Source organism: Orbicella faveolata, unplaced genomic scaffold (assembly GCF_042242905.1).
Source record: "Orbicella faveolata isolate gen_17 unplaced genomic scaffold, um_ofav_v1 contig_13, whole genome shotgun sequence".
Lineage (NCBI taxonomy): Eukaryota > Metazoa > Cnidaria > Anthozoa > Scleractinia > Merulinidae > Orbicella > Orbicella faveolata.
In genome coordinates, this window is record NW_028301540.1 from 31,778,077 (window position 1) to 31,802,402 (window position 24,326).

The 24,326-nt window shown below is 37.9% G+C and overlaps 2 protein-coding genes across 3 annotated transcripts; one reads left to right on the forward strand and one right to left on the reverse strand.

Moving 5' to 3' along the window:
* Positions 1–4,863, forward strand: LOC110050057 (ribulose-phosphate 3-epimerase-like). Its single transcript, XM_020755931.2, has 8 exons — positions 1–247; positions 704–780; positions 992–1,023; positions 1,252–1,312; positions 1,753–1,799; positions 1,932–2,066; positions 2,398–2,484; positions 3,206–4,863. The coding sequence occupies exons 1-8, from the start codon at positions 114–116 to the stop codon at positions 3,341–3,343; spliced, it is 711 nt and encodes a 236-aa protein (XP_020611590.2). The 5' UTR covers positions 1–113; the 3' UTR covers positions 3,344–4,863.
* LOC110050053 (extended synaptotagmin-2-like) lies at positions 4,390–23,722 on the reverse strand. 2 transcript variants are annotated; one of them, XM_020755927.2, is made up of 24 exons: positions 23,566–23,722; positions 16,262–16,303; positions 15,148–15,285; positions 14,764–14,840; positions 14,538–14,604; positions 14,045–14,134; positions 13,573–13,628; positions 12,682–12,799; positions 12,348–12,447; positions 12,119–12,189; positions 11,914–11,999; positions 11,182–11,230; positions 10,974–11,063; positions 10,521–10,601; positions 10,318–10,392; positions 9,846–9,932; positions 9,006–9,155; positions 8,166–8,293; positions 7,273–7,320; positions 7,071–7,151; positions 6,754–6,888; positions 6,495–6,600; positions 5,858–5,907; positions 4,390–5,418 (listed from the first exon to the last, which is right to left on the reverse strand). In XM_020755927.2, the coding sequence occupies exons 1-24, from the start codon at positions 23,605–23,607 to the stop codon at positions 5,379–5,381; spliced, it is 2,007 nt and encodes a 668-aa protein (XP_020611586.2). In that variant the 5' UTR covers positions 23,608–23,722; the 3' UTR covers positions 4,390–5,378. The 2 variants fall into 2 exon arrangements, with proteins under 2 accessions (XP_020611586.2, XP_020611585.2); XM_020755926.2 differs by lacking the exon at positions 23,566–23,722 and adding an exon at positions 17,921–18,526.
* Positions 23,723–24,326: the final 604 nt, after the last annotated feature.

Below are 24,326 nucleotides of genomic sequence, written 5' to 3' on the forward strand. Positions count from 1 at the left end.
GTAGAGTACCTTTTCTGACTGACCACATGTAGTGCAGGCAGTCAAAAAGAATTGGACTTTCTTGGCCCATACGCGCCCGCGCACAAGTCAGTGGTGTTACGCAAGAGAACAAAATGGCGGTCAAGTCTTGCTGTACTTGTAAGATTGGACCTTCTATTTTAAATGCCGATCTTTCGTGCTTGGCAGATGAATGCCACAAGCTGCTAGAATGTGGCGCCGACTACTTGCATCTGGACGTAATGGACGGGTAAGTACCTTAAATATCGCATGGACAAAGCGAACAAGTCGAGCAGATTAGGTTTGTTCGTGATCACGTGCAAAACAAACTTTACGATATGTACCATCTTGGTTTATGTTTCATCAGTTTTCGAATAAATGACATTAAAGCTGAAATCTTATTGCTTATAAATTTATGCACAATAGTCCTGGTGGGGGACATTTCTTCAGAGCCAAGTTATATATATGAGAAACGTTTCAAAATTATTAAAGCTTAAATTAAATTTTTTGAACTTCTACAAGCAAGTACAGTTTCATAGTAATCACACAATTTTATACTTGAGCTTATAGCTCTAGTTTACGAGTTCTGTGCGAGAAAACTGTACTCGTTTTGAGATAAGGAATGAGTTGAGCACTGGCCTCCAACTGACCGTAGTTAATAAGACTTTTCATCGTTGGTTAATAAATAATTTTTTATTTTGTGTAGCCATTTTGTGCCAAATTTGACATTTGGGGCACCCTTGGTGAAGTGCTTGCGGAAAAAGGTCCCTAATGCATTTTTTGGTGAGTTAAAAAAATTGTTGACAAAGTTTCATTTGATAAAATTTCACTTTGCCACAAGCATAATTTTATAGTATCCCTGTAATTTATGCGACATATGTGATGCATGTGAATGTATGTTTTGTGTGATTAAAATGCTTCATATTACTTTCCTTGAGATAATTAGTAGCACACCATATTGTTTCTTATTGCATGAAAATGGTTGAATTTTCAGATATGCACATGATGGTTGCAAATCCAGAGAAGGTAAGGAAGCATGTTGAAAATATTTTATTTTGGTTTTGTTCAGTGATTTTGTGCCCTCTTTTTAGGCTCAAAAAGACATACCTCCATAAATTCCTAGCATCACTGCATCTATTTGTTTTTTGAAACTTGGAAAAAAATACAAAAAAGGAAATAAGACAGTGTAAAATTAAAGTACTTTTTTTGCTTTAACCAGCGATGTAGTTATTCAGACGTTTTTGTTGTGTTCAGTGGGTAGATGATATAGCTGATGCCGGGGCAGACCAGTACACTTTTCACTTGGAAGCAACAGGTAAGAGCAAGTCAGAATAGATGTTGACCGTAGAGTGCCATATGGCACTCTCGTGGCTTTATCAAGGGATAATTTTCATGCCTACAGGTGCAAACATTCAGATGACTTATGCAAAACAGAGTGAAGAATCCCAACAGCAGTATTACTACAAGACAGTAGGGACATGGCTGCATGTGAGAGCCAACTGCAAGCTATTTTCAGCAGCTGATATTTCATCAGCAAACAAAGACCTGGTGCAGCTGGAGAAGTCTTGAAGGTGCACAGGCCAGTAAAGTTGGCTGGGCTTGTTTATGAGTCTGTTTAGGTTTTTCCTAGCTACTTCTCCAAGATGCAAGACTCACGACTGTCATATGCAAACAGTTTCTCTGTAACTGGTAATCTTGACTTTGGTAGTAGTATTAGCTGAACAAAATGATGATATCCGATGCTTTTTCTTTTAGATAAGCCAGTAGACTTGATAAACCAAATCAAGAAAGCAGGAATGAAGGTAAACAACTTACTTATTGACTTGTTACAGAACTGTTAAATTTTTGCACTTAATAAACCTTAGTTTGTTTTCCCACCTTACCTGTTACAAAGTTTACATGGGCATTGATGGCTGTATTTTACTGCCTTCAAGGTTGGTATAGGTATCAAACCCAACACACCAGTGGAGTCTGTTTTACCATTTGTGGAGCTAGTGGATATGGTTCTTATAATGACTGTCGAGCCAGGATTTGGTGGTCAAAAATTCATGGCAGACATGATGCCAAAGGTATATTACCACTGACAATATTTAGACCCTTTGAATCATAAATGGCTGCCAAATAGGAATTCTTTTGTAAGTATTGAAATTAGCCTTTTACTTTAGAACTTCATTTTTAAGTTGATAATTCAAAAGAATATTCACTCTCAAACAAGGTTAGGGAAGCTAATTTAAATGCATACAAAAGAAGTTTAAGATGGCAGCTATTATGAAAAGGGTCTATAGGTTGTTGAAAGCAATTGGGACTGTTTGTTTTTCCGTACACTTCTTTGTCAGCATACCATTTCCTATTTTCATTACTGAGTGAAGACTAAATTCAGTTCATTTTACATTTACTAAGGTTAAATATCTACGTACCAAGTACAAAGTTTTGGATATTGAAGTAGACGGAGGAGTGGGAATCCCAACTATTGAAGCAGCTGCTCAGGTACTTTTATGATACAACTCTGCGGTAACGCAGTGGCCTTATAGTTAGCACGCTGGACTCTGTATCAAGTGATCGGTGTTGGCCTGGGTCATTACGTTGTGTTCTTGGGCAAGACACTTTACTCTCACAGAGCCTCTCTCCATCCAGGTGTATAAATGGTTACTGGCAAATTTAATGCTGGGGGTAACCCTGTGATGGACTAGCATCCCATCCAGGGAGGAGTTGAAATACTCCTAGTCACTTTATGCCACAAAAACCAGGATAAACTCTAGCTGTGTGGATCACTTGGCCTGATACAGACTTTGTCCTACCATACCTTCTGTTGACATTATAGAATATCAAACAGGCAAATCTAAGTCAGGGCCAAGTTGTTCAAAAGCAGGTTAACTTGTATAAAAACGTTTTTTACCTCTTATGTTTTGTGTTGCCTGAGATTATTCAAACTCAAAACTGAAGGACAAACAATTTACAGAAAACCTCACCAAAGAGTTGCAAAACTGAAATTCAAAATTCTTGCTAATCCTGGGTTAGCTTAATCAAGCTTTGAACAACCTGGCCCAGGGTGTTAAGGTTTATAGCCACTTCACCTGTTAACCTGCCACCTGTAACATTGCTATTTACGAAATATCATTCCTTCTTTCTCTTTTCCACCTCTTTTTTTTTGTGCTTAACTATGGATGCATTTGAGGTCTGCCTTTTAAACATCAGATTTATTTTTCAGGCTGGCGCCAATATGATTGTCTCTGGTAGCGCTGTTGTCAAGAGTGATAAACCAAAGGAGGTAATCGATTCCTTAAGAGCGACAACAGAACAGTGGATTAAGATAAATTTTGAAGCAAGTCAATGGCCATTTTCGTAGTAAAAATGCATGATCCATCTGGACGAACTTGGACAAACTTTTGTAGTTCATCTGGTTATGGGTCTTTAGTATAAAGACAGGCACAAAACGTATTTTGCGCCTAGACAAACTCTCTCTCGTAGTGCGACCTTCAAGATGCATTTTGAGGGATAGTTCGTCTACACATATAATGTGTCTTGTGTCCGTCTATATACTAAAGACGCATAACCAGATGAAGTTTGACGAAGACGAAGTTTGCCCAAGTTTGTTCAGACGGAGAACGCGTCTTTAGTATAAAAATGGTGAGGACGCATTATCCTTCTAGACGGCTGCGTCCTCTAGTTTAAAAACAGCCAATGGACACGGAATCAACTTTACTAGGGTTATCTTTATCCAATGTCAAATTTAGCTGACAGTCATCACAGTTGTATATAATACGTACAGTTAGTACTAATTTCTAACGATGAAATTAAATGGAAGATTCTGGAACATCCAGGTTTGAAGTGACTTGAACATTTCAACTTGTTTTTTCAAAAAATTAAAAGTGCTTTGATCTTGGTGCTACATGAATACAAGAGCCAAGAAAAAAATTGTTTTGTTTTGTTTTCTTTTTTGTGTGAAAAATAAACCAATTTAAAAAGTGGTTTGATACTGCATAAGTTACATCTCAACTTTTGTCAAAAAATTGCAGTGTATGGTCTGCAAATTCACAGCTTCCTAAAGGTAGAGCTGACTTTGCAACTGTTGAGGAAGCAATTTGTTTCGCAAAGAGTTTAACCCTTTAGGACTTCCTGTTATGCAGTGCAGTGATTTGTAAAAGTTATCCCGCAAATATTACTCAACTGTTAGTTACACTTAAATACTGCACAGTGTAATAGCAGCTTAATTTTAGTCTCGCAGTTCTGGACCTAACAGTAAATGAGCTTTGGATAGAATTTTGTTTAAAGAATTATTTTGACTTTTAATTTCACAAAAAGGGAACCTGCACCAAATGCCAAAAAACAACCAAGTTTTGAAATAATTGCTTCTTCAAATAACTACAGCTTGAACAAACATCAAACAACAAGTTGTTTATATTACTTTATATTGTTTATTATTTACTCCAGCAGTTCACATATAACTACCTCTACAAAATGTGCACAAAATTATTTAATACCCAAACAATGCTACATGTATTTTTTTATTGTGACTGGAAAATTTGCAGCCACTTGTCTCTTCCAGAGCATGAGCAGATATAATAGTTCCAAATTCTGCATTCATTTAAAATATATTAAAATGCCATTGTTTACAATAACTACCAGTTGGTGCGAAATTATTTTTTGTTGTACGAGAAAGGTAAGCCGTTAGAATTCCTTCCTTCCATTTTAGCAAATTTAATTAATACATGTAAAGCACTAGTGGAGATTTTGTTGAAAATTTTTACACTTCCACACAACCTCTGATTACTTTTAAATACTTAGCATTTAACACCAATACATGTCTTAACAGGTGAAAAATACCTACTCGCTGTATAAATTAGTAATAAAAACGTTTTGCTTGAAGGCTGGTCATTTCTTGTTTAACGTAGAACTCCTAACAGTTTATAATTTACGAACAAAATATGCTTTTTTCTTATACAATACAGTAGTTATGGCACGTGTACCAAAGAATGAAAATAGAGGAATGACTGCATTGGATTACATTAAATCAAACTTAACATCAGAGCTGAATAAAGGTCAGCTTTTGAAAACAAGTTTGGCAAGATGAAGGAAGTGAATGAAAATAAATTTAAAGGAAAACATAATGTGGAACAAAAGAGTTATGTCTGGTGTCCAACTTAACAATTAGTTAAAAATTACCTTTAAGGGAGGCAAGAGTTACAGAACTATGACGCTCTTGCTCAAATCTGATAATTTAATCACTTCTCTGGGCTGCATATCGTTTTCTCTCAAATCTTCACCACAGATTTATATTTTTCAGATTATTTATTTTTCCCACTATATGTGCTACTGTAAACTGTTGCTTCCTCACTAATCCACTGCTCTGGCCTTTTAACTCCACAAATTGGTTTACTTTTTCAGTCATCGTCTTCCTTTTTCTCATCACGCAACATGTACCTAAACATTGTTACAAAAATGAACACACTTCAGAAGTTGATGCTGACAATTTTTTTTTTTTTTTGCCACTAGATACAAACAGTTCATTTTTAATTGATCTAAATATTAAATGGTTTGTCACTAATAGATGCTCTTCCAGCCAATCCATTTCAAAATGACCTTTTGTATGGCAGTAAGTTTTTAATACTGTCCCAAAGGATTATGTTTTAAATCAATGATTGTCTTAAGCCTTTGCTTGAATTTTTTAGACCCTGGACAGTTACTCATCAGACAAAAATTGCCCCCAGTTTACAAGTAAATTCTGCCAATAACAAGCCTGGATAAATAGCCCAGAACCAGTTGAGATTTTGGAGATCACTTCAATTAAATGCATTCTCCACTACAACTCCTAATTTCACTTGTACTTCATCTGTTCATTACAAAAATGAATAATTCTTACCAGTCAGTAATGGCCTTTGACAAATCCAGCTTACCAAGGTCAAGCAGAACCTAACAAACGATAACACTGTTACCATGGTAGTCAACACATGTACAAATCCTTTCTTGCCAATATGTTTCTCTTATGATTAACTTTCACAAGTCGACTCTTCAGTTTTAGATTTTGTAGCCTTTTATTGGCATTTGAGGCATAAGAATATCCTCTCCTCTGGATGCTCCCCTCCCCAAAAAACAATAGCTTTGTTGTGTCAAGGTCAACAACAGTAAGTACTAAGGATTGGAAAATTTTCCTCCCCTTGCCTCCCTCATTAGGCACCCTTTCTAATTTGCCACCTTTTTCATGTCCTGAAAATGACCCTCTGGGGGAGTGGACGAAATGCAATCTGTTAATTTTAAACCTTGCCTTCCTTTGTATTACTTTAAGGGGGAGTGGTAATGGTAGTCACCCTAGGAGCCTGTTCATCAACAGCCTTTGGAACACAGGTCAGGCTATGAAGCAATTCATCAGTCCCGTAAACGTCTTTGAAAAGCCACAAAATATAGATTCTCTCGGTTTGAGTGAAGATTTTGAGCATTTAGAAGTTTATCTACCAAACTGGAAATTCGTACTGTACACGATACATCGTTACTGCGAATACCTGGCCCATAGAAGTCTTGCTCTTTGAAAAGAATGAAACATCATTCTTAACAGTGATATCTAGCGTACGCTCTTTCAGCTGGTCCTCTGGAACAAACCAGTCAAACCTAAAGCAAAGATGCCAAATAAAATGTTGATCAAAATTGAGCTACTGAAAACAGCTAAAAGTAATGACATGCTCACTAAAAAGTGGCATGCCATAGGCCTCTGCACCTCTGGTATGAAAGTCTCAACCACTAAAATGAATAGCTCAATCTTACGTGTCATCCCAAACAGGCTCCAGAGTGTTTTTCTTGACATCAGTTCGTCTGCGGCCACTACGGGACTTGTCGGGGAGTAGATAAGCTCGCACATATGGATCAGAAAGACCATCTGAATCACAAGCCAGCAAGTTCCTGTACATCATCATAAAAAAAAAAAAAAAACCCATTAAATTCTGAAACTTTTACTTCATGGAATATTATGCAAATAATGATGAATTTTAAGTGACTTGCCCTGTAAGTAGCAACCCTCTCAAAGGTAACAACAGAAATTTCTAATGTTTTTTTGGTACAATATGTTTTTTCTTTTCACTAACCTTGCTTGGTGAACAATGACCTCCAGCTTACTACCCTGGTTGTTGTATCGTGTGGTAAGGCGAATGTCGCCAGACACTGTCCTGTTTAGATAACAAAAATGACACAGTTCTGATAGAGAAAATTAACTTCAAGGAGGCCAAACACCTTCACTTCTCATCACTAATACAGTGCAGCTTAATTTCCACAAGCACCAAGACTGACCTTTGAACTTTTTGGGCTGGTTTTCTTCGTCTGACAGTGCTATCCTCGCTAGGAGCCAAACAAAAGCAGAAAAAAATGCAGCGTTTTAGGGGACCATTATCTGATGCAAGGCTGTGAGGGTTGAGGCATGCAGAGGAAGGGAAGTAGTTAAATGAAAGGTTAGTGAAAGTAGTCAGCGTGAAGTCCGTTACACTCTATCAAGAGAAAATTAGTGCAGTTAGTAGAGTTTAAGCTTATTACTTCTGTTAGCTTAAATGTGTTAAGTTCACAATTATTAAACAAATAAACATTAAGTTTAAGTTTAAGCCAGAAAGTGAAAGTGAAAGTGAGAAGCAGTCCTTTAGTTAATGAAGCCTTTGCATGATATGATTACTTTACACGATTGCTTTTGCCTTATTTCCCAGTGCATCAGTTTATTGATAATTAAATTATTACATTAGTGTCTATTTATTCATTCAATTATCTCAGTTTATTTACTTGTTTATTCACATTCTAGACAACTGCAAAGCTCTGCATGAAAGTACTGAGGAGGCTGGAGAAAAGGAAATCTGTAATAATGCATGATCAGTAACAATATTAGTTTTTATTAGTTACAATACCCGTGTTTAGAGAATATTAGTAACAGGTTCACACAGTAGTGCTCAAATTAGTATTTTAAATTTTTATCAAGGCCTTTAAAACATACAGGGAATTACATTGTAACATTAAAAATACTGGTAAAAGCCCTGGTTTAGGCAGTTCTGCCTTGAATTAGTCAGGAACTTGAGATATTGTTCAAAGACACAATTCTCAGACAGCTCATTAATCAATTTGTTAACTATTTGGCCCAGAATGTATTGAATTTTGCTGTGTGCAATCATGATTTGAAGGTAAGCACTTAAGTGATGAGTTACCTTTGCTTACTTCCTGGGATTTCACTCACACCACCACCCTGCAACTCATCAGCACCAATTATGTCAGGTGCTTCGGCTTCATCCTCCTCCTCCTCATCTGAGGTGTCATCATCCCTTGTAAACAAGGCCTGTAAAATACAAATGAGGGAATTAAGGACATCAAACAGGAAAAAAAATATGGTGTTGGACGTTACTGGTACACAACTTCAGTTTAATTCAAACTGTAATTCCTTGAATGGAGGGGGACAATAGAAGAGTAATAAGTCTTGCCTAAGACCAAACAACAGTTCATATACTGTAATTGTCTGGGTGTGCCGAATCTTCTGAAGTTACCTTGAGAGCCAAGTTGAATGGTTTGTGTCAGTATAGAAAATAGAAATAGAACAGCAAATGTACAAATGTCACCAACCACAGGAATCAAGGAGTAGGAGACAAACTTAACAATGGCGTGCACTGCATGTCACTTATAAAGGATACTGACAGATGTGGGTCATAACTTCGTAGATTGACCAATAGAATTACTTCGTCACCAGAGTCCCAGGCTTCAGAAATGCTGTATAAAATCACTGCAGTCTCTCTTTTCACCCATCTTCTGATGCCCACGCTACTTGTGGTTTGTAGCTTCATATTTCAAACTCACACGTTCATGACTGTACACTTCTGTTCCGTTCTTCTTTGCGTTCTTCCAAGCGGATTTGTGAGAAAAGGGAGACTGCTTGCAGTCTATGTCAAGACTGGTCTGTTGAAACTAATTGCTCAAATTTAAATGCCAATAATAGCCAAAGCTCAGACATAAGTCCTTTGGAAGGATTTGGGATACAGGTTCTCTAGAAAATTTACCTTAAGCATAAACTTGCAAGTCAAAGTGCTGTTATGGCCAGATTCCTTCAGAGGGAAGGGTTGTTCAATTGTCATATTCTCACTCTTGAGAAGCTGAGTCAGTGGGAATTCCAGTTTGCCAATATTTTTCTCCTTCCCTCCATCAATAATCTGTCAAAGAGAAGAGGAGAAACAGGTAAATATACTGCAGTAATAATCTGAGTTTTCACTCATCAGGAGACAACATTTTGACTTCCTGCCCATCAATTTAGTTCACTGACTAACATTGCTACAACTTAATAAATAAACTAAAATGCGACTGTATTATTTAACTGCCTTCTAACATTTCTTAAGATGGCTGTTGATTTCCTTTCTTGATATCTCTTCAGAGATGTGTGTACCTAATTGTTCTGGGGCCAGATTCATGAAGGCCTAGTATATTAAGATGACTTATAAATATGTGCAAGTATTGTTCGAAATATACAAAAGCCTAAGTATAATTATTAAGAAACAATGCTTAGGATGCATCTTAACTTGGGAGAGCTTCGTAAATTGAGCCCCTGGACTGAATATCCAGTGGAAGCTACACTGTTCTGATTTATTAGCAAATACAACAGTATGCAATTTAAATTATCACAGTACACAAATTATGAAATTGTCAAGAGAGGGCACTATAACTGTTTAACTCCAAATTATGTACAATTTGGTAACAAATCTTACTGGTATTGTCTAAAAAATAATGTTTTTAGAACACATACATGTACATATTGACAACAACTTCTCCTTTCAAAAGTGCTCACTTTTTTTTTTTATTTACTTTTTCATTGGGAATCTAGAGAGAGAATTACAAAGTGTACATACCTCAATATCCAGCTCCTGATATTTTGGATCATGGATCATGAAGCGGAATGGTTCTTCCCACACAGGGCTATTAGAATCCTGAATGGTCTAAAACAACAAAAACAGTTACTATCAAACGCTATGACCATATATCTGCATTACACCACAACACATTTGATAGAAAATACTCTGAGAGCACATGCATGCACCAAAAGCTGTTCTCTCTCTCATAACTATTGCATGAGCTGTTTCCATACGGATTCAATTTGATGACATTTTTCAAAAGAATGGAAAACACATTTTCATGTCCCCATCAAGTTATGAAAATACTTGCATCTTTTCTGATTCTCCTAAACTTCAGATCAGGTACCAAAAGCTCAACAGAAACACAGGGAATGGTCTCTGTTGTCCAAAACAGTATCCCTTAGCTCAAAACCACAGTTTATTGTAATTTATACAGACAGAGTAACAAGTAAAGAATATTAAGCGATACCTTGCTCTGGAGAGTAATATTTCCAACAGTAAGTTTGCAGAATGGACTCGTTGTTCCGCGTGCAGGATTTGTGATCTGAAAATCAAAAGAGAGGAATATATCTTGGAGATCAAGAACTAACTTGCACATGGAAAATGCCGTCAAAAATTTTGATTGCACCTGTTTTCTAAGGTCAGTTATTAGAAACATGCTTGCACACTTACAGGAAGATTCTTGGCAGAATCCAGCTTCACAAACAAGACTGCTGTAGCTAACATCTCCTCTCCCAGTATGGCTTGCTCAGGCTGTGTAACAAACAAACAAACAAACAGGAAATTAAGCTGAAGCTCTTCTTGCAACTATTCTCATATTTTATCAGCTCCCCTGGATATGGTTATCTATCCTAGCTGCCCCTAAACTAAGCTGTTGAAATACCACATAAAATTCTGCATTAAAAGTTCCCAAAGTAACCACTCCCATAAGCAACTTTAATCATCTTTGGGACCCTTGAGACACTGATTGCAATCAGACAACACAACAACAACAAATAAGCACTGACAAGCCCACTGTTACAACTGACTTTCTCTCAAAATTTGGCAAGCCACCAGCTTTACTTTTGACCAGTTTTCCCACATCGGTTTCTTCAACTGTTCTAACATGAATTTATGCCCACTTACTGGTGACAGGTCCTCAGGTTTGGGAGTCAATGTGAACCAAGTACATCGCAGGTTGATCTGACCACTTTCAACATTCTCGAGTGGAAGCCACTGTATTGTAAATTAACAAAGTTTTAGTTCCTTGTTTCAATACAGATAAATTCAAACAGCATATAAATGATCACTGGTTCAAAAACAACAGAGTCCTATCAAATGATTCCAAACTGACCAGATCAACATTGCCTTGTTGGACTATAGTAGCAATGTCAGCTTCAACACTACAAAATAATAAAAACGAATTAATCAATAAGAAAACACGAAATAATTATGTACAGCTGTAGTCAGTTACTTTATGCTGATAGTATTCACCATCACTGACTTTTCTAATGATGTGGCCATGGAATTCATTTTCTAATTACATGCCATGAACTTCTGTTTTACAGCCTAATATTTTTCCTATACCCAAAGGTGGCACCTCCCAGGTGACAGTACCAGGATACACAAGAGTCAGTACCAGGGATCCAGATAAGTTTTCAAGGCAGGGTATCAACAAGGAATTCCAACAAGTCAATTCCCACTGCTCCCACCAAATCATTATAATTTTGTTTATTAATTGGTCAGGTCATGTACATGTAGCTGATCTTGCAGGGTTTTTGACCTGAGACCCGTCACTTCTCTGGAACACTGCAGTACAATTACACAACGTTCTTTTCCTTCTGTCTGCTCTCCTATGAGAGTCCTCAACTTTTCTGACAAATATCCACGATCTCCATTGTGCCAAGATTCATTAACTTTATAATCCAATGTCAATTAAGACAGTTTTGTATGGAAGAACATGACACCAATATACTGCCAGTATTATAATGTAATTCTTGATCCAGAGAGCAACACAACTTTGGAAAACCACTCCAAATAGAATAAAACTAAAACAATGGTACAAGTATAGAATGTGATAACTTACGTTCCAAGGGACTCATCATCAGATGCCTTGTCTTCATCAAAGACACTAATCTTTATTTTCTGGCCATGAGAGTTATCAACAAAAGCCTGTGGAAATTAAGAATAATACAACGGTATTCATAAATCAACATCAGGCATTTGCACAAAACGTGGTGCAATAACTTTCAGTAATCAGCTGTCTGAGTAAACATTAACAGTTACAATACCTCAAATACTTCATTCCAGACTGGGTTCAGTGTGCTGTCCTTTGTCTGTGTGCGGAAATTCTTGGCTCCCACTAAAAAAAAGAAAATGATGAATGATAAAATAAAATTCAACTGATATCTAAATAGTTGCTGCTTAAGATGATAATGCTATTAAATATTTTATGGAAAGAAGAATGTCAACATCTACAAATAAAGGAAGGTGGTAATGAGAGAGAGCAGTCAGACATACCTCGGAGTATGGCATATGGATCAGAAGAGCCTTTCTTAAAAACGCCAATATCCTTCTTGACCAGATCTTTAGCCTCCAAAACTTCAATTCGAAGAACTCCCTAACAAATGGAAATAAAGTCCACAGCAAAATAAAGAACAATGGATTTAACCTTTCTTCATGTTCTCCTGAATTCATTTCTCTTTTCCTTTTTCTGCACATAACCATAACTTTTCTCCAGGAAGGTTGATTGATTTTCAAAGATGGGAGAAACGAATCTTAGAGTGTTGCTAAATGTCCAAATGGAGCAGAACTTGTAAGTTTGACATAAGACACTAGACACAACAGAACTTACGTCAGGCAAGGGGTATTTGAGTTCATAAGGATCAACATTGGTCAGAGGAACCGTGATCCTGTTAGGAAGAACCACAAATCCAGCGACGACATCATCGATTACTCCACGGATAATGTCACTGAAAAAAAAAACAACAAAACAAAACGATAATTAATATTATTCATTTTGAACCATATATTCCGGAAAAGTACGTCTATGGCCCAGCCACAGCTACATACATGTACAGTAGGCTCTCACTAACTACCACTATACAGCCCATCACTAGAAGAATTGACAGTTTCCGTGCTCCGAGTGTTGTTTTCTCCTAATCTCTCAAATGAGATACAAGTCCATCACAGGTTCAACTGTATGCCAAAACAGTTCAAGCTGGCACTGTGAAACATCATTATTAACCAAACATTGCATTTCAATTACACAGATTTTACTCTTATTGTCCCAAGGGCAGACAAGTAATAGTAATCAACTTTTCTTAATCTTCTGGCCCGGGTTGTTCAAAGCTGCGTTAAGATAACCCAGGGTTACTGCGAAATTCAAATTCAGATATGAAAGCTTTAAAAGCAAATTCGTTTTAACTCTTTTTGTCTACAATTTGATGGTTGGATGCTCTAAAAAGAACAGAGAAAATTATCAGAGAAAATGCTCTTGAACAAAACAAAATGAGGCCCAGATTGAAATTTAACCCCCGGTTGGAGGAAGTCAACCTTTGACTAACTGAACCTGAAGTGTACAGTAGCTCCAAACCAGTCAGCATCAGGTTTTATATTTTTAATTTTAATGATTGAAATAATAAAAACAATTTCAAGTGCCAAGTTTTGTTTGTTCATTTTGAAACTAGAAAGACATATGCTAGGGATTGGCTTCATGGCCCCTGACAGATTAAATCAAACATACCTTAGACCTGGGATATCAAGAATATTTGCCAAATTGGTTAAATCGAAGTCTATGTCCTGGTGAAAAAACATTGAAATCAACATATTGCAATAAACAATACTACTTGTGTAGATAATCAGTACTTTCCATTCTCTTCTTGCTCCTGTTACGAGCTCTCTCTCGGCCATCCCAAAATCACAACTTTCCCAACCAGTTTTGGATTACCAGGACATTCTAGGTTTTGAGATCAGGTGTGGTATTTTTAGCTCAAAACTTGCAACAGTCAAGTAGGCTGTTTGCTTATAAACTCTGCTAGTTTGGATCGTCATCATAAACGTTTGTCCCTAGACAATGTTACACAAGCTTTTAAAAGCCTGATCAAAAATACATGTATGCCATTTTCACAGTTTCATTTCCTCTTCAGTTTCAGGAAAGAGTAACAGGAATCCCTGATTTGAATTTGTTGAACTCTTACAGTGTACGAACAACTTACCGGTCTGTTGAGGAAGAAAACAGAGACTCCACCTACAAGAGGAGCTGCCGGAATAAGGGGGCGCAGGATCACACGCAGGCTTCCACGAATCTGCACAAGACAAAAAGAAGATGCAATCAGTTTCCAAAAGTCTCCAATGTTTTCCGACTTTCCCCTAATAAGATACAATTTCCCTGACCAATAACTGCTTAATGTCAGATATAGTGGTTGCCTCCAGCCTCCTCTTACAGTAATCTCTTCACCACATCCCTTCGTTTTCCATTGTTTAGATCACAGTGACCTGAAATGATCCTTCCACCCTTCGGTGGTATTAAACCAATGGTGCTATAACTTCACTCTTCCCAGTCTTTCCTTCAAAAAGTCAGTTTTTCCTGACTCAAAATACAATTCCCTAACTTTTCCTGACCTTGAAGAATCCCCCCTGCCCAGTTCTTGACATGTAGCAACCATGTGAACAAGATGTGAAATGCATGGCACTCAGCTACTGTCTTACCTGGAGATCCTCAATGCCTACAGCAATCCCTTTGACAGCCAGCTTAAAGTCTGCATCACCAGCGTAACTATGGTGAACACAACACACAAAGAAAATGATCACTTCTGAAGTTTTCAGCATTTGATATTCATCATCATGAGAGATGAAACTATCACCATCTTTAGGAAAAAAACAGCTGGGGTGTTAATAAGTTCTAAACCTTAGCAGTCAGATGAGCCATACTCACATCAAATCAATGTCCATGATGATCTCATTACGATCGACATTATGGGTGTACGTCTTGATTCCACCTATACGAGGAGGCTGCAGAAGAAAAGAACATGTTGTATATATACTAGGTTAATGCAACCTTCATGGAGTGGTCAACAGAGGAGTTGTCATGCTTTGTGTTTGTTCTCTCTGCTCTCTGGCAATTTCGAACTCCACTTAACTCACTGTTTGCATTATGGTAGGGCTAGTTGAAACAAAAAGCATCAGAGAGTTGTCTAATAGTTGCAAAAATTCTGCACCTTTACCGTTCCCCTATAAACATATTGACTATAGAAGTAGCATTTTGAATAACCCTCAGAGTTTTGGGCTTAAGAATGTACAGAGTGTGTGTTTGACTTACCACTTCACCAAGAGAGATTTCTTCAAAGTGGATGGAGCTGAGGAAGCCTGGCACATTCTTTTGAATCTCTGGTTCAACTTGTTCTTTTAAAATCTTCACAACCATGTCATTGATGTATGGCCACAGTTGAACCAGCATCTGAGGTGGGAAGAGACATTGGTACAGTAAGTAAAGTGAACATAACTGGCTCATAGCTCTCAGCTCTTGACTCTAGTTTCTGTCACAAGCAGCAGTTGAATATTTCTTCCTGGGAGAGGTACTCTTACAAAAATTGGGTGGGTGTGTGTGGCCAGCTTTCCAAAACCCTTACCCCATTAAAGACCAAAATCTGTGATTTTCCCTACCCTATTAATGACCAGACAATTATTAACTCCATGAAAACCAGATCCTTAAATCAATACCCTGTTTCAGACCTGTCTTATAATCAGACCTTCTGACAGGGTGCGTTAAAAAAAAAAAAAACAGAAATTACACAAAATTTTGAGGCTTTTTCAAAAGCACATCATCTTGAAACAATGTGTGGATCACATGGACTTTTTCCAGATAAAGTGTTAACTAATGGTATATTTTGTTAAAATTGTCCGTTTTTTTGTGAATTATGTGATTTTTCATGAATTGTGTGATCTGATGCGATCTGAGGCTGATTGTGCGAAATTGCACCATCATGTAATATCAGAAGGCTTAATTAGTTACCTAATTCAGACCACTGCTAAAGGCATTGTGAAGGGCTTTTGTTGATGGCCTTATGGCTAAATTATGATGAAAAAGTACCTTCTCCTAAAATATATACCCAATGCAAGAGTAGAGTGCAAAAACCATACCCTATTTATGACCAAAAATGGCTGGAAAAAACCATTCCCTTTCAGCCTGCACGTAACTGTATAGCCCATATAAGGGAGTACCCCTGGGATTTCTACTCCCCCTGGATGGAATGCTAATCAATCACAGGTTACTTCCCAGCATTTTTCAGTTGTCCCAACAGTTCTCTGCTACCCACCTGAGTAGGGAGAGGAATGAAGGAACATATACTAAAAGATTTCAACACTATGCCTTCACAGGAAATATTAAATGTATGTGTAATCAATCTACCAACTGATCAAAACTAGAAGTTTACCTTATTGAGCCACTCCGCTCTCTCTATATCGGGAAAGAAAACCTGGAAGAATAACAAATGGATTTATTTTTTCATGGTGACTGTATATTTGAGGCAATGTCAGTCAAAAGGGATAATCTTCTGTTATAAGTTTTTTTGCAAAAGAGCTTCATGACATATTTGTCTTCGACTGTGTAAAAAAAAAAAACACAGATAAAGACACAGAATGACAAGATGACAGAAGTACACAACTCTGTATTCTTATTGAGTTTTTGAGTGCATGGCAGCTGCAATTAAACGTTAAAATACCAAGATCTCAGAGTCTAGCCTTGTATTGGACACTTGCCATCTAATGTGACAACCGTCAGTTAATTGTAAGCGTCGTATTTAAATAAACCGTTTTTAATGTAAAATGTAAAGTATCAGCTGCATGCAGAAAAATACCACAAACACACAGCTAGCCAACGAGGGAACTACACTGTAAATGATTTCAAAATGCTGCCTCAAGCAATTTATGGAAGCATTTAATTTTACTTTCCAACACCTTAACACCAGGAAACATAAGCTCTCTTTTCTGAGTTCACATAAGAGCAATGATGTTGTAAGACTTAACTTAAAGGGAAAAACAACCAAAGGGTTTATCAATATGATAATGTCACCACATTAACTCTGAATTTAACATTCAAAGTTATAAAATATTACGCCAGTATGTATCTTGTTACTAATATCATTAACTTTTTAATTTTCTTGGGTAAGAAAAAATATATAAATTTTGTAGAATGACAGACAACATGGTGTCTCTTAGGAAAACGTTAACAGACACTGGTATTTATTAGCCCCCAAGACATAATCATCCCAGATTTAAATATTTTATGACCCCTTGTTGTTTAAAGACTTTACCAAACGTCGATTAATACTAAGCAAGTTTTAGAAAGTTTCCATAGTAATTTGTCGGGACTTGTAGGATTTTAACGGTTATTTTAACGGAATATCTGAGTTACACTTCTGCCGTATTTTCCAACCAAAGAAACAAACTATGGGGCTTATCGCCATTGAATACAAAGCGTGATCAGTGAATAGATGCAGATGAAATACTTCGACATGTTTATAATATCCCATTAAGTGACTGTTCCTAAGTGTCGCTATTGTCATCTTGAAGCTTTCATGTTGTTTTCTGACTATGCCTGTGCCAAGTTCTAAATCGATGGCTTTTAAGAAAGGAAAACCTAAATAAACTGACTGTAAACACGCTCTGTACGAACTTTCGAGAGAGTACGTCTGCGAACCACGCCTAAATGAAATTATGGTTTTCCAGCATAAACTTTAAGTCCTAATCGAAAGCAACTTAACAAATTTTGCCCAGCTAGAAAGTGATCAAACAAATGTTTGGCAAATAATCTATTAAAGTTCGCTTTTAAAACATAAGGGTTAAGCTTAAACGAAGAGAAAATGCAAACAAAGCATTTCCTGACAAGAGCTAACTTATCCAATTCATGTATTAGCTCGTTTGTTCGCGATTCCGAGACAAAACATTCAAAAATTGCAAGCCTCGGGTCTGAGAGAAAGAAACTATATTTGTCTTGTGAACATTAAGTTCCTGTTCTCTCAAGAACTGCGCTTGAATTTAGAACTGCAAACACGGCAAAGTTTGGCTACAACGCGAATTCTACATTTCCTTACCCAAGATGGCAGATCTTCCATTCGCGCCTCGACAACTTCGTGTTCACGTTCTGTAGTTTCTCTAAACGCTTCCCTCCTAGTCTTTCGTTCATCTTGATTCATACGCCATAAAACGTAGACGAAAAACCCACAAATGAGCCAGACATAACTCAACCCGAGCCAACCCATAAACCAAATCAACAACGCGCCACCGACTAGCCTCAGATACTTGATCACAAAGTTTAAAATTGCCAGCTCTGTCTTCTTTGCTGTTTTCTTCTGTTCATCTTGTGGAGGAGCCGTGGTGGCCGTCTCTTCCCCGGGTTTTGCCTGCTTTTCAGCGAGATTATCTTGCTTCTGCTCCTCTATCGGCGTCGCCATCTGCGAATCGACTCCGAGCAAGAGCTTACCTCGGTTTGAGCTCGCTGTTGCACCAGAACCCAGTTCAATACATCGGAAACCCTTTCAAATGCTAATCATGTGAGTGAGACGTGTCAATAGAACAATGGGACGTCGGAACACGACTTTTCGCGGGTGAAAAGGCTACGACTGGAAAAGCGCCTCTTCTTGTACTCGTGACACCTGCTTTTAGCGAGAAAACTGTCTATGGATTTGTACGCCTGGCCAGTGGCCAATAAATATTATAAACACACGCAGTGACAACACGCACGCTCCGTTGGTTTACCATTTTCGCCCAATAGACACGTTGTTTATCGAAATGTTAAGGTACACACCCAGAATGCAGGTCTCAGCTTGGGATCAACAAGCCTGAGTAAGCAAAAGCCAAAAGATTCCCCGCTCAAAACTCTTGTTCAATTTTCAATGTCGCCGAAGAACTTTTCTGTTTGTGCACCTGCTTAACCCTTTGTTTCCGTCAAGTATTTAATGTGAAAGAAATAAACTGAGTTATCAAACTGGAAACAATGCCAATTTTTGCGGTATTATAGTCTACCTGACTGGAAAGAACTGAGAATGGGCATAAAGGTATTAATATGTTATTTTCTTGGCAAGATCCCATCAATTCACTGAAAAGAGTAAAGCTTAGTTTAACCGCATATCCCGCAGCCAGCGATTGTCATCGGTTTAATAAACTGAGAATAAATTACATCAAATGGATTTGCCGTTTTTTAGAAATAATTATTGATCAGCTAGGGTTCTGTCATTTTAGCTACCATTTAATTTATCCTCGATTCTGGTCTTAATTTTAGGCAGACTTGGTAGTCCATCAAACGTAGGTGCTTGATAATTCGTGTTATTTTCTCTCAGGCTGACAACAGCTGCAGACAGAGCTGGCTGAAAACTGACCAATGAGCGACGGTCACCATCAAGCCTTTACAAAAGCACGTGTAAAAGATAATGTGAATAAAGCAAAGACGAAAAAAAATCGAAGAAACGAATTCAACGCCAAAACCAAAACATAACAGTTCTAGTAATATTAACGATGTGGCTGGCTGTGCTTCCTATTTCTTGGTAATTAAGAAGTCCCCGAGAAATAGCCAACAGGTCCAGTGTCTCTTGACAGTTGAGATTTTGATCCATGTATTGTTTGTAGTACTGATTTCTTCCGCCTCTTTTTGAATCGTGTCTGAAAGCCAGCTCAAATAGCCCATTGTAACTCAATAGTAAACTGCATTAACAATTATAATCACGGGGCTTGACTGCTTGAAGAACCCCGGGGTGGGGACATTCGTCCTCGTATTTAGTATTATAAATTTAGGATTATTTAGGGTTTCAGGACAGAACGTTAATGTTTTTACCTCCCTCCCTCCCTAAACATATCTTTTAAGGCTGTACGCAATGAAACTAAAAAGAAAGCACCATAATCGATCTGGTAAAAAATCTTTAAAATTTCAGTCTTATTTGCACAGGTAATATTTGTGTTCCGTCACATTTGAATGGTATATTTTTCGGGGATCAGTAGACCTTGAGTCAATCCCAGATTAGTTTCCTCTTGGGAATCGCCCCAGACTCCAGTTGACGTTTGGCAAACTGGCATAAATGGTGCACTGCCGTAGTGTGCGTGGTGGCGGTGAGGCGAGGTTATGAAGGAGCATCGGGTAATAAGAGTAACACCTGCTCGAGGACAAGAGACGATTACTTAGGTTCCTGACAGAGATGCAATTTTTGCATATAGAAAGAAAACCGTTTCAAAGGAAGAGGTAAAACAACAGAACAAGAGCACATTATAGCGATTAACCAAAATAAATCATCTCAGAATATTTGTCATCTGTATCCAGGAAACAGGTTACAATTCAACGTGTAAAAAAATGCCAGTCCCTCTAATGAAGAAATTGGTTTACTACTACAGGTCGTAATTTCGCTGATCGTCACTGACTGATTTTTGCGGATTTGTGATTTATCTTGACATCAAAAATCCTCGGAAAAATTTATCTTCCCGCACTAATTCTATAAAACGCAATAGAAGTGACTGAACATGAATTGTTCCTGCGCTTCTTGCATGGAACAGAAGCTGGTGTAAAAATGCTTCCATACCCATCTCACGGCCTTACTAAATCCAGCTATTGACCAAACAGTTTTCATTTTTGTGTGTAGTGGACAATTTTGGCAATTTCCCGGGCCCCAAGGCTTGGGGACAAAGGCAAAACAAAAGAAGTGAATCATGTGGATCGAGATTGAGAGATGAGAGGATTAACCTCGGATTTTTCCCGTAGAGAACTGAGAGGGCAATTAAACTACCTTTACACAGTTGAGAGTCCGTTTTCATCAGGTGTGCTAATTGTACATAAAACCCAATAAAGTGCGTTTGCGTTGACGGTGGTTTCATTTGAGTCGACAGTTTGGATTACACATGATCTCTTAAGGTCCAATTAAATTTCACCAGTCTACTGAAATCCCTTTTTCGTGCATGATTAAGATGCACATTAAACAACTAAGTGATAATTTAAAGGAAATTAATAAGTAAACTAAAGATGATATCTCTATATAGTTGTATAAAGAGTAACTAAGTTGTAAAACTTCGAATAACTGTAAAGATGTGAGGAGACTGAAGGCCAGAAACTGACTCAAAGTGGTTTGTTAAAATTGCACACTTTGCACTAACCGTATTGTTGGGTTTAAGTGGTGAAGCATCAGGGATGAAAGATGAAACTATCAATAAAGATACAAGGGTGAAATGGCAGCGATCTGGACCGATCATGTTGAATGCAAAGCTGCGCTCAAACAATGAATGAAACAGCACCTAAATTCACTTTCATTATGCAAAGGGAACTTCTGTGTAAACAACGTGGTTTAAAATTTCTTTTAGCTCTGCTACAACCAGTAACGAATTGACAGGTGGGTATTTGATTCCAGATAAAGGAAAACTTATTAGGTGAATGAAAACAAAGAAATTAGGCATTCAAGTTCCAAATTATCCCCCCAAATGATACACTGTAAACAACAACTGCAACAAAAGCTCAATAACCGAACTACTTTTATCCAGTTCGGAACTTTGCAGTGATGGTTAGAGTCGATTCGTTGTTACGAAACTACAGATTCTTTTGTGTTTGACGCAAATTAAGCAGAATTAAGGTAAGCAGAAACTGAACTGAAAAAACAACAAAATAACAAGATAATGCTTACAGAATTTGAATAAAGTAAATACGTGTATTTTGTAAGGAACTCGGGGAAAATTGTTTTGTTAGCAACCGAAGCTGTGTAAATGTTATGCAATGTGTCGTGAAAGAGATTGAGTTGAAACAAATTTGTTGCAATGGCCATGCCGCCATGGGGAGGTCAGTTTAATTTGAAAACAAATAGCGATTTGTGGAGCCTTAAAAAATCAAAAGAAACGGCCCAGCTTTTTCCCATTAATGTACACAGAAAATCAAACAGGGATTTGCAAATTTAAAAGTCACTTACTAAAAGGGAGGCAAATGGAAGAAGGGGAACTTTATTTTGTCACTGACATTCAAAATTTTGATATTTGAACTTTATAAATAAAACCATTTATATTTGAATCAAAGCCACTCTTAGACTTTGGATGAGCGTCCTGTTCTAAAACTCTCTAAACGGTGGAAATATTAACCCAAACGTCTATAGCTAAGGGGCGGGGAGGGGGCGGTATCCAGACCTTGAGCTAAGGAGTGGGGGGGTGGGGGCGGTTTCTTCTTTTGCTTGCCACGCCGGCTTTTCTTTCTTCTGCGATTCTTTTTTACCCAAAATAAGTGGGACCCGGGCCCCCCCGTCCCCCTCCCCTAGATCCGCCACTGCATTTCTATTTGATTACATTTTTTTTAATTCAGGGAAAATCATTTACGTGACTTTCTTGTTACTTCACCGTTGTTTGAATCCCTGTGGCAATGAAACACAAACGCCTATATTTCGTACCTCCTTTATATTTTGACGTTCAGAAAGAATTTCCTTTTATATGCCATATTCTCTTGATGCCATCAACACTAGCATATAAAGATCGGCAGTCGACTTATTTCATGGAAAACGAAACAAACACGTTGCAATCGACTCCCGCTAATTTTTTTTCAATAAATTTTACGACAGAAACATATTGCTCCACCCTTTCCATCTTCCTATCGTCCCCCTCGCGCCTTCCCAATCCCAATTTTGCCTTCCCATTCCCAGTTTCACTTTCCCCTCCCCTAGCTAGCTAGCTAGCTAGCTAGGGAGCCTCTACACAGGAGAGAGGTTTAGAGTCGTTCGCCAACTAGTGCCAGTCGTCCCTGTATTCTATTAGACGGCGAGGCGTCGGCCCCGGAAACGCAGGCTACATCTCGTGCTGTGAATCATAACATCACGCAATCTGCCATTACATAGCCTGCGAACAGACTCCCGGTGAGCCCGAACGAAGCCCGAACGCCCCGATCGCTTCGCTCTCCGAATTCTTTTGTCTCGCGATCGCCGAAATTTCTTTCCGTCCTCAATGGGAGCCTGTTCGCAGGCTAGCCATCACAATAATCTCTTGGCCATTATCAAAACTACGTGACCACCGGCAGCTTTTCAGTCTAAATCATTTTACGGTTGACCTCTTGTGCAAAATCTGTACAACCAGAAAGCATCAGTTACAAAATTTAGCGTATCGTCTGTCTACAAACGAATATATGATCAAAATTAATTAACGTTTTTCAAGGGAATTTATTTCGCGCAAGTCATGACGCGAAAATAACGGAGCCTATCTTTTTTGAAGTTAATGACTTTTGCGGTGAATTCCGGGAAAATCACCATGAGAAGAAAAGCTGTCTTAAAAGCTCTTCAATCGAGTCACAAGCTACGTGCTCGAAATTTGTTTACTTTGGGGTTACATTTCGAGCTGTGTTGCTTTGTGGGAAATCGAAGATAAAACAGAATTTGCATTTTTATTTACCAGCTGCAAAGGGGGAAATGAAAACCCAGCTCAAAAGATCAAAAATTATTTAAGCTGGCAGCTATTTGCCTCAACTAGTATGTAAACATAATGCATAATATTTTGCCCTTTCCTATTAGGAGTGTTGCCACAAAAGCGAAAAATTGCGCGCGGGCTCCTGCATCGCGAACAAGTTTCGTCATTTTGTCTTCCTCCGTTTCATTCTTTTTTGGCCGCTTTGAACTAAAAGAAAAAAAATAACTAGCATAGCGAAAAATATACCCGATGGGGTCAGAGCCTTGCCGTCGCGGAGACGATTTAAGAAAATACAATGAAATTAAATGCATAAAAACGTCACAAGGAAGTTTACCATGGAATCTCTTCCAGAGCTTTCAACTTTCCAACTGGCCATGTTCTTTGATATCGTCGAAGAGTGTAATGAGTTCACGATCAGTTGCAAACGGCTCGGCGAGCATTCGAATCTTGCAGTCACGAGCGAGGTTGTTTTGGTTCTAGATATGCAAAAGCGAAGCGAAAAGCTTTTATGTAATCTATATGCTAAACGACAGTTTTTAATGGTAAAAGATTGGCCGACGATAAAAGGATCTCAGCCAATGAGAAATCTTCTTTCGCGAGTTTCATATTTGCAACTCTGGAAACATGTCTGCTTGAAAACTCAGACTTCTCTCACACCTCGCAGTAAAACATATCACTTGTTCAATTTAAAAACCTCGGATTTTTAAAATCGATTTTAAAATCGAGAAGCAATTGAATATTGGCTGTGACAACGAATAAATCCAAATTTCATTCCGTGTAGAACCTTTTCATAAATGTCTGCCAATTAGAAATTCTTTTTCATTAAAATTAACTTTACTAAACTCGTTTCTGAGTTGATAATTCAAAATAATGTATACTCTCAAACGAATTTAGTGAGGCTAATTTAAATGAATACAAAAGAGGTTTTACAGTGACTTGGCAGCAGGCATGTATGAGGGTATGTTGCATGCAGTTAATATTTAGACGAGTCATGGAAAGAGGACCTGGAAAATGCTAGTGACGAAACAGACCATTACTGTATTTCTGCGGAGCTAAGAAACAGCATTGAGAATTAATTTTCACACCAGCGAAATG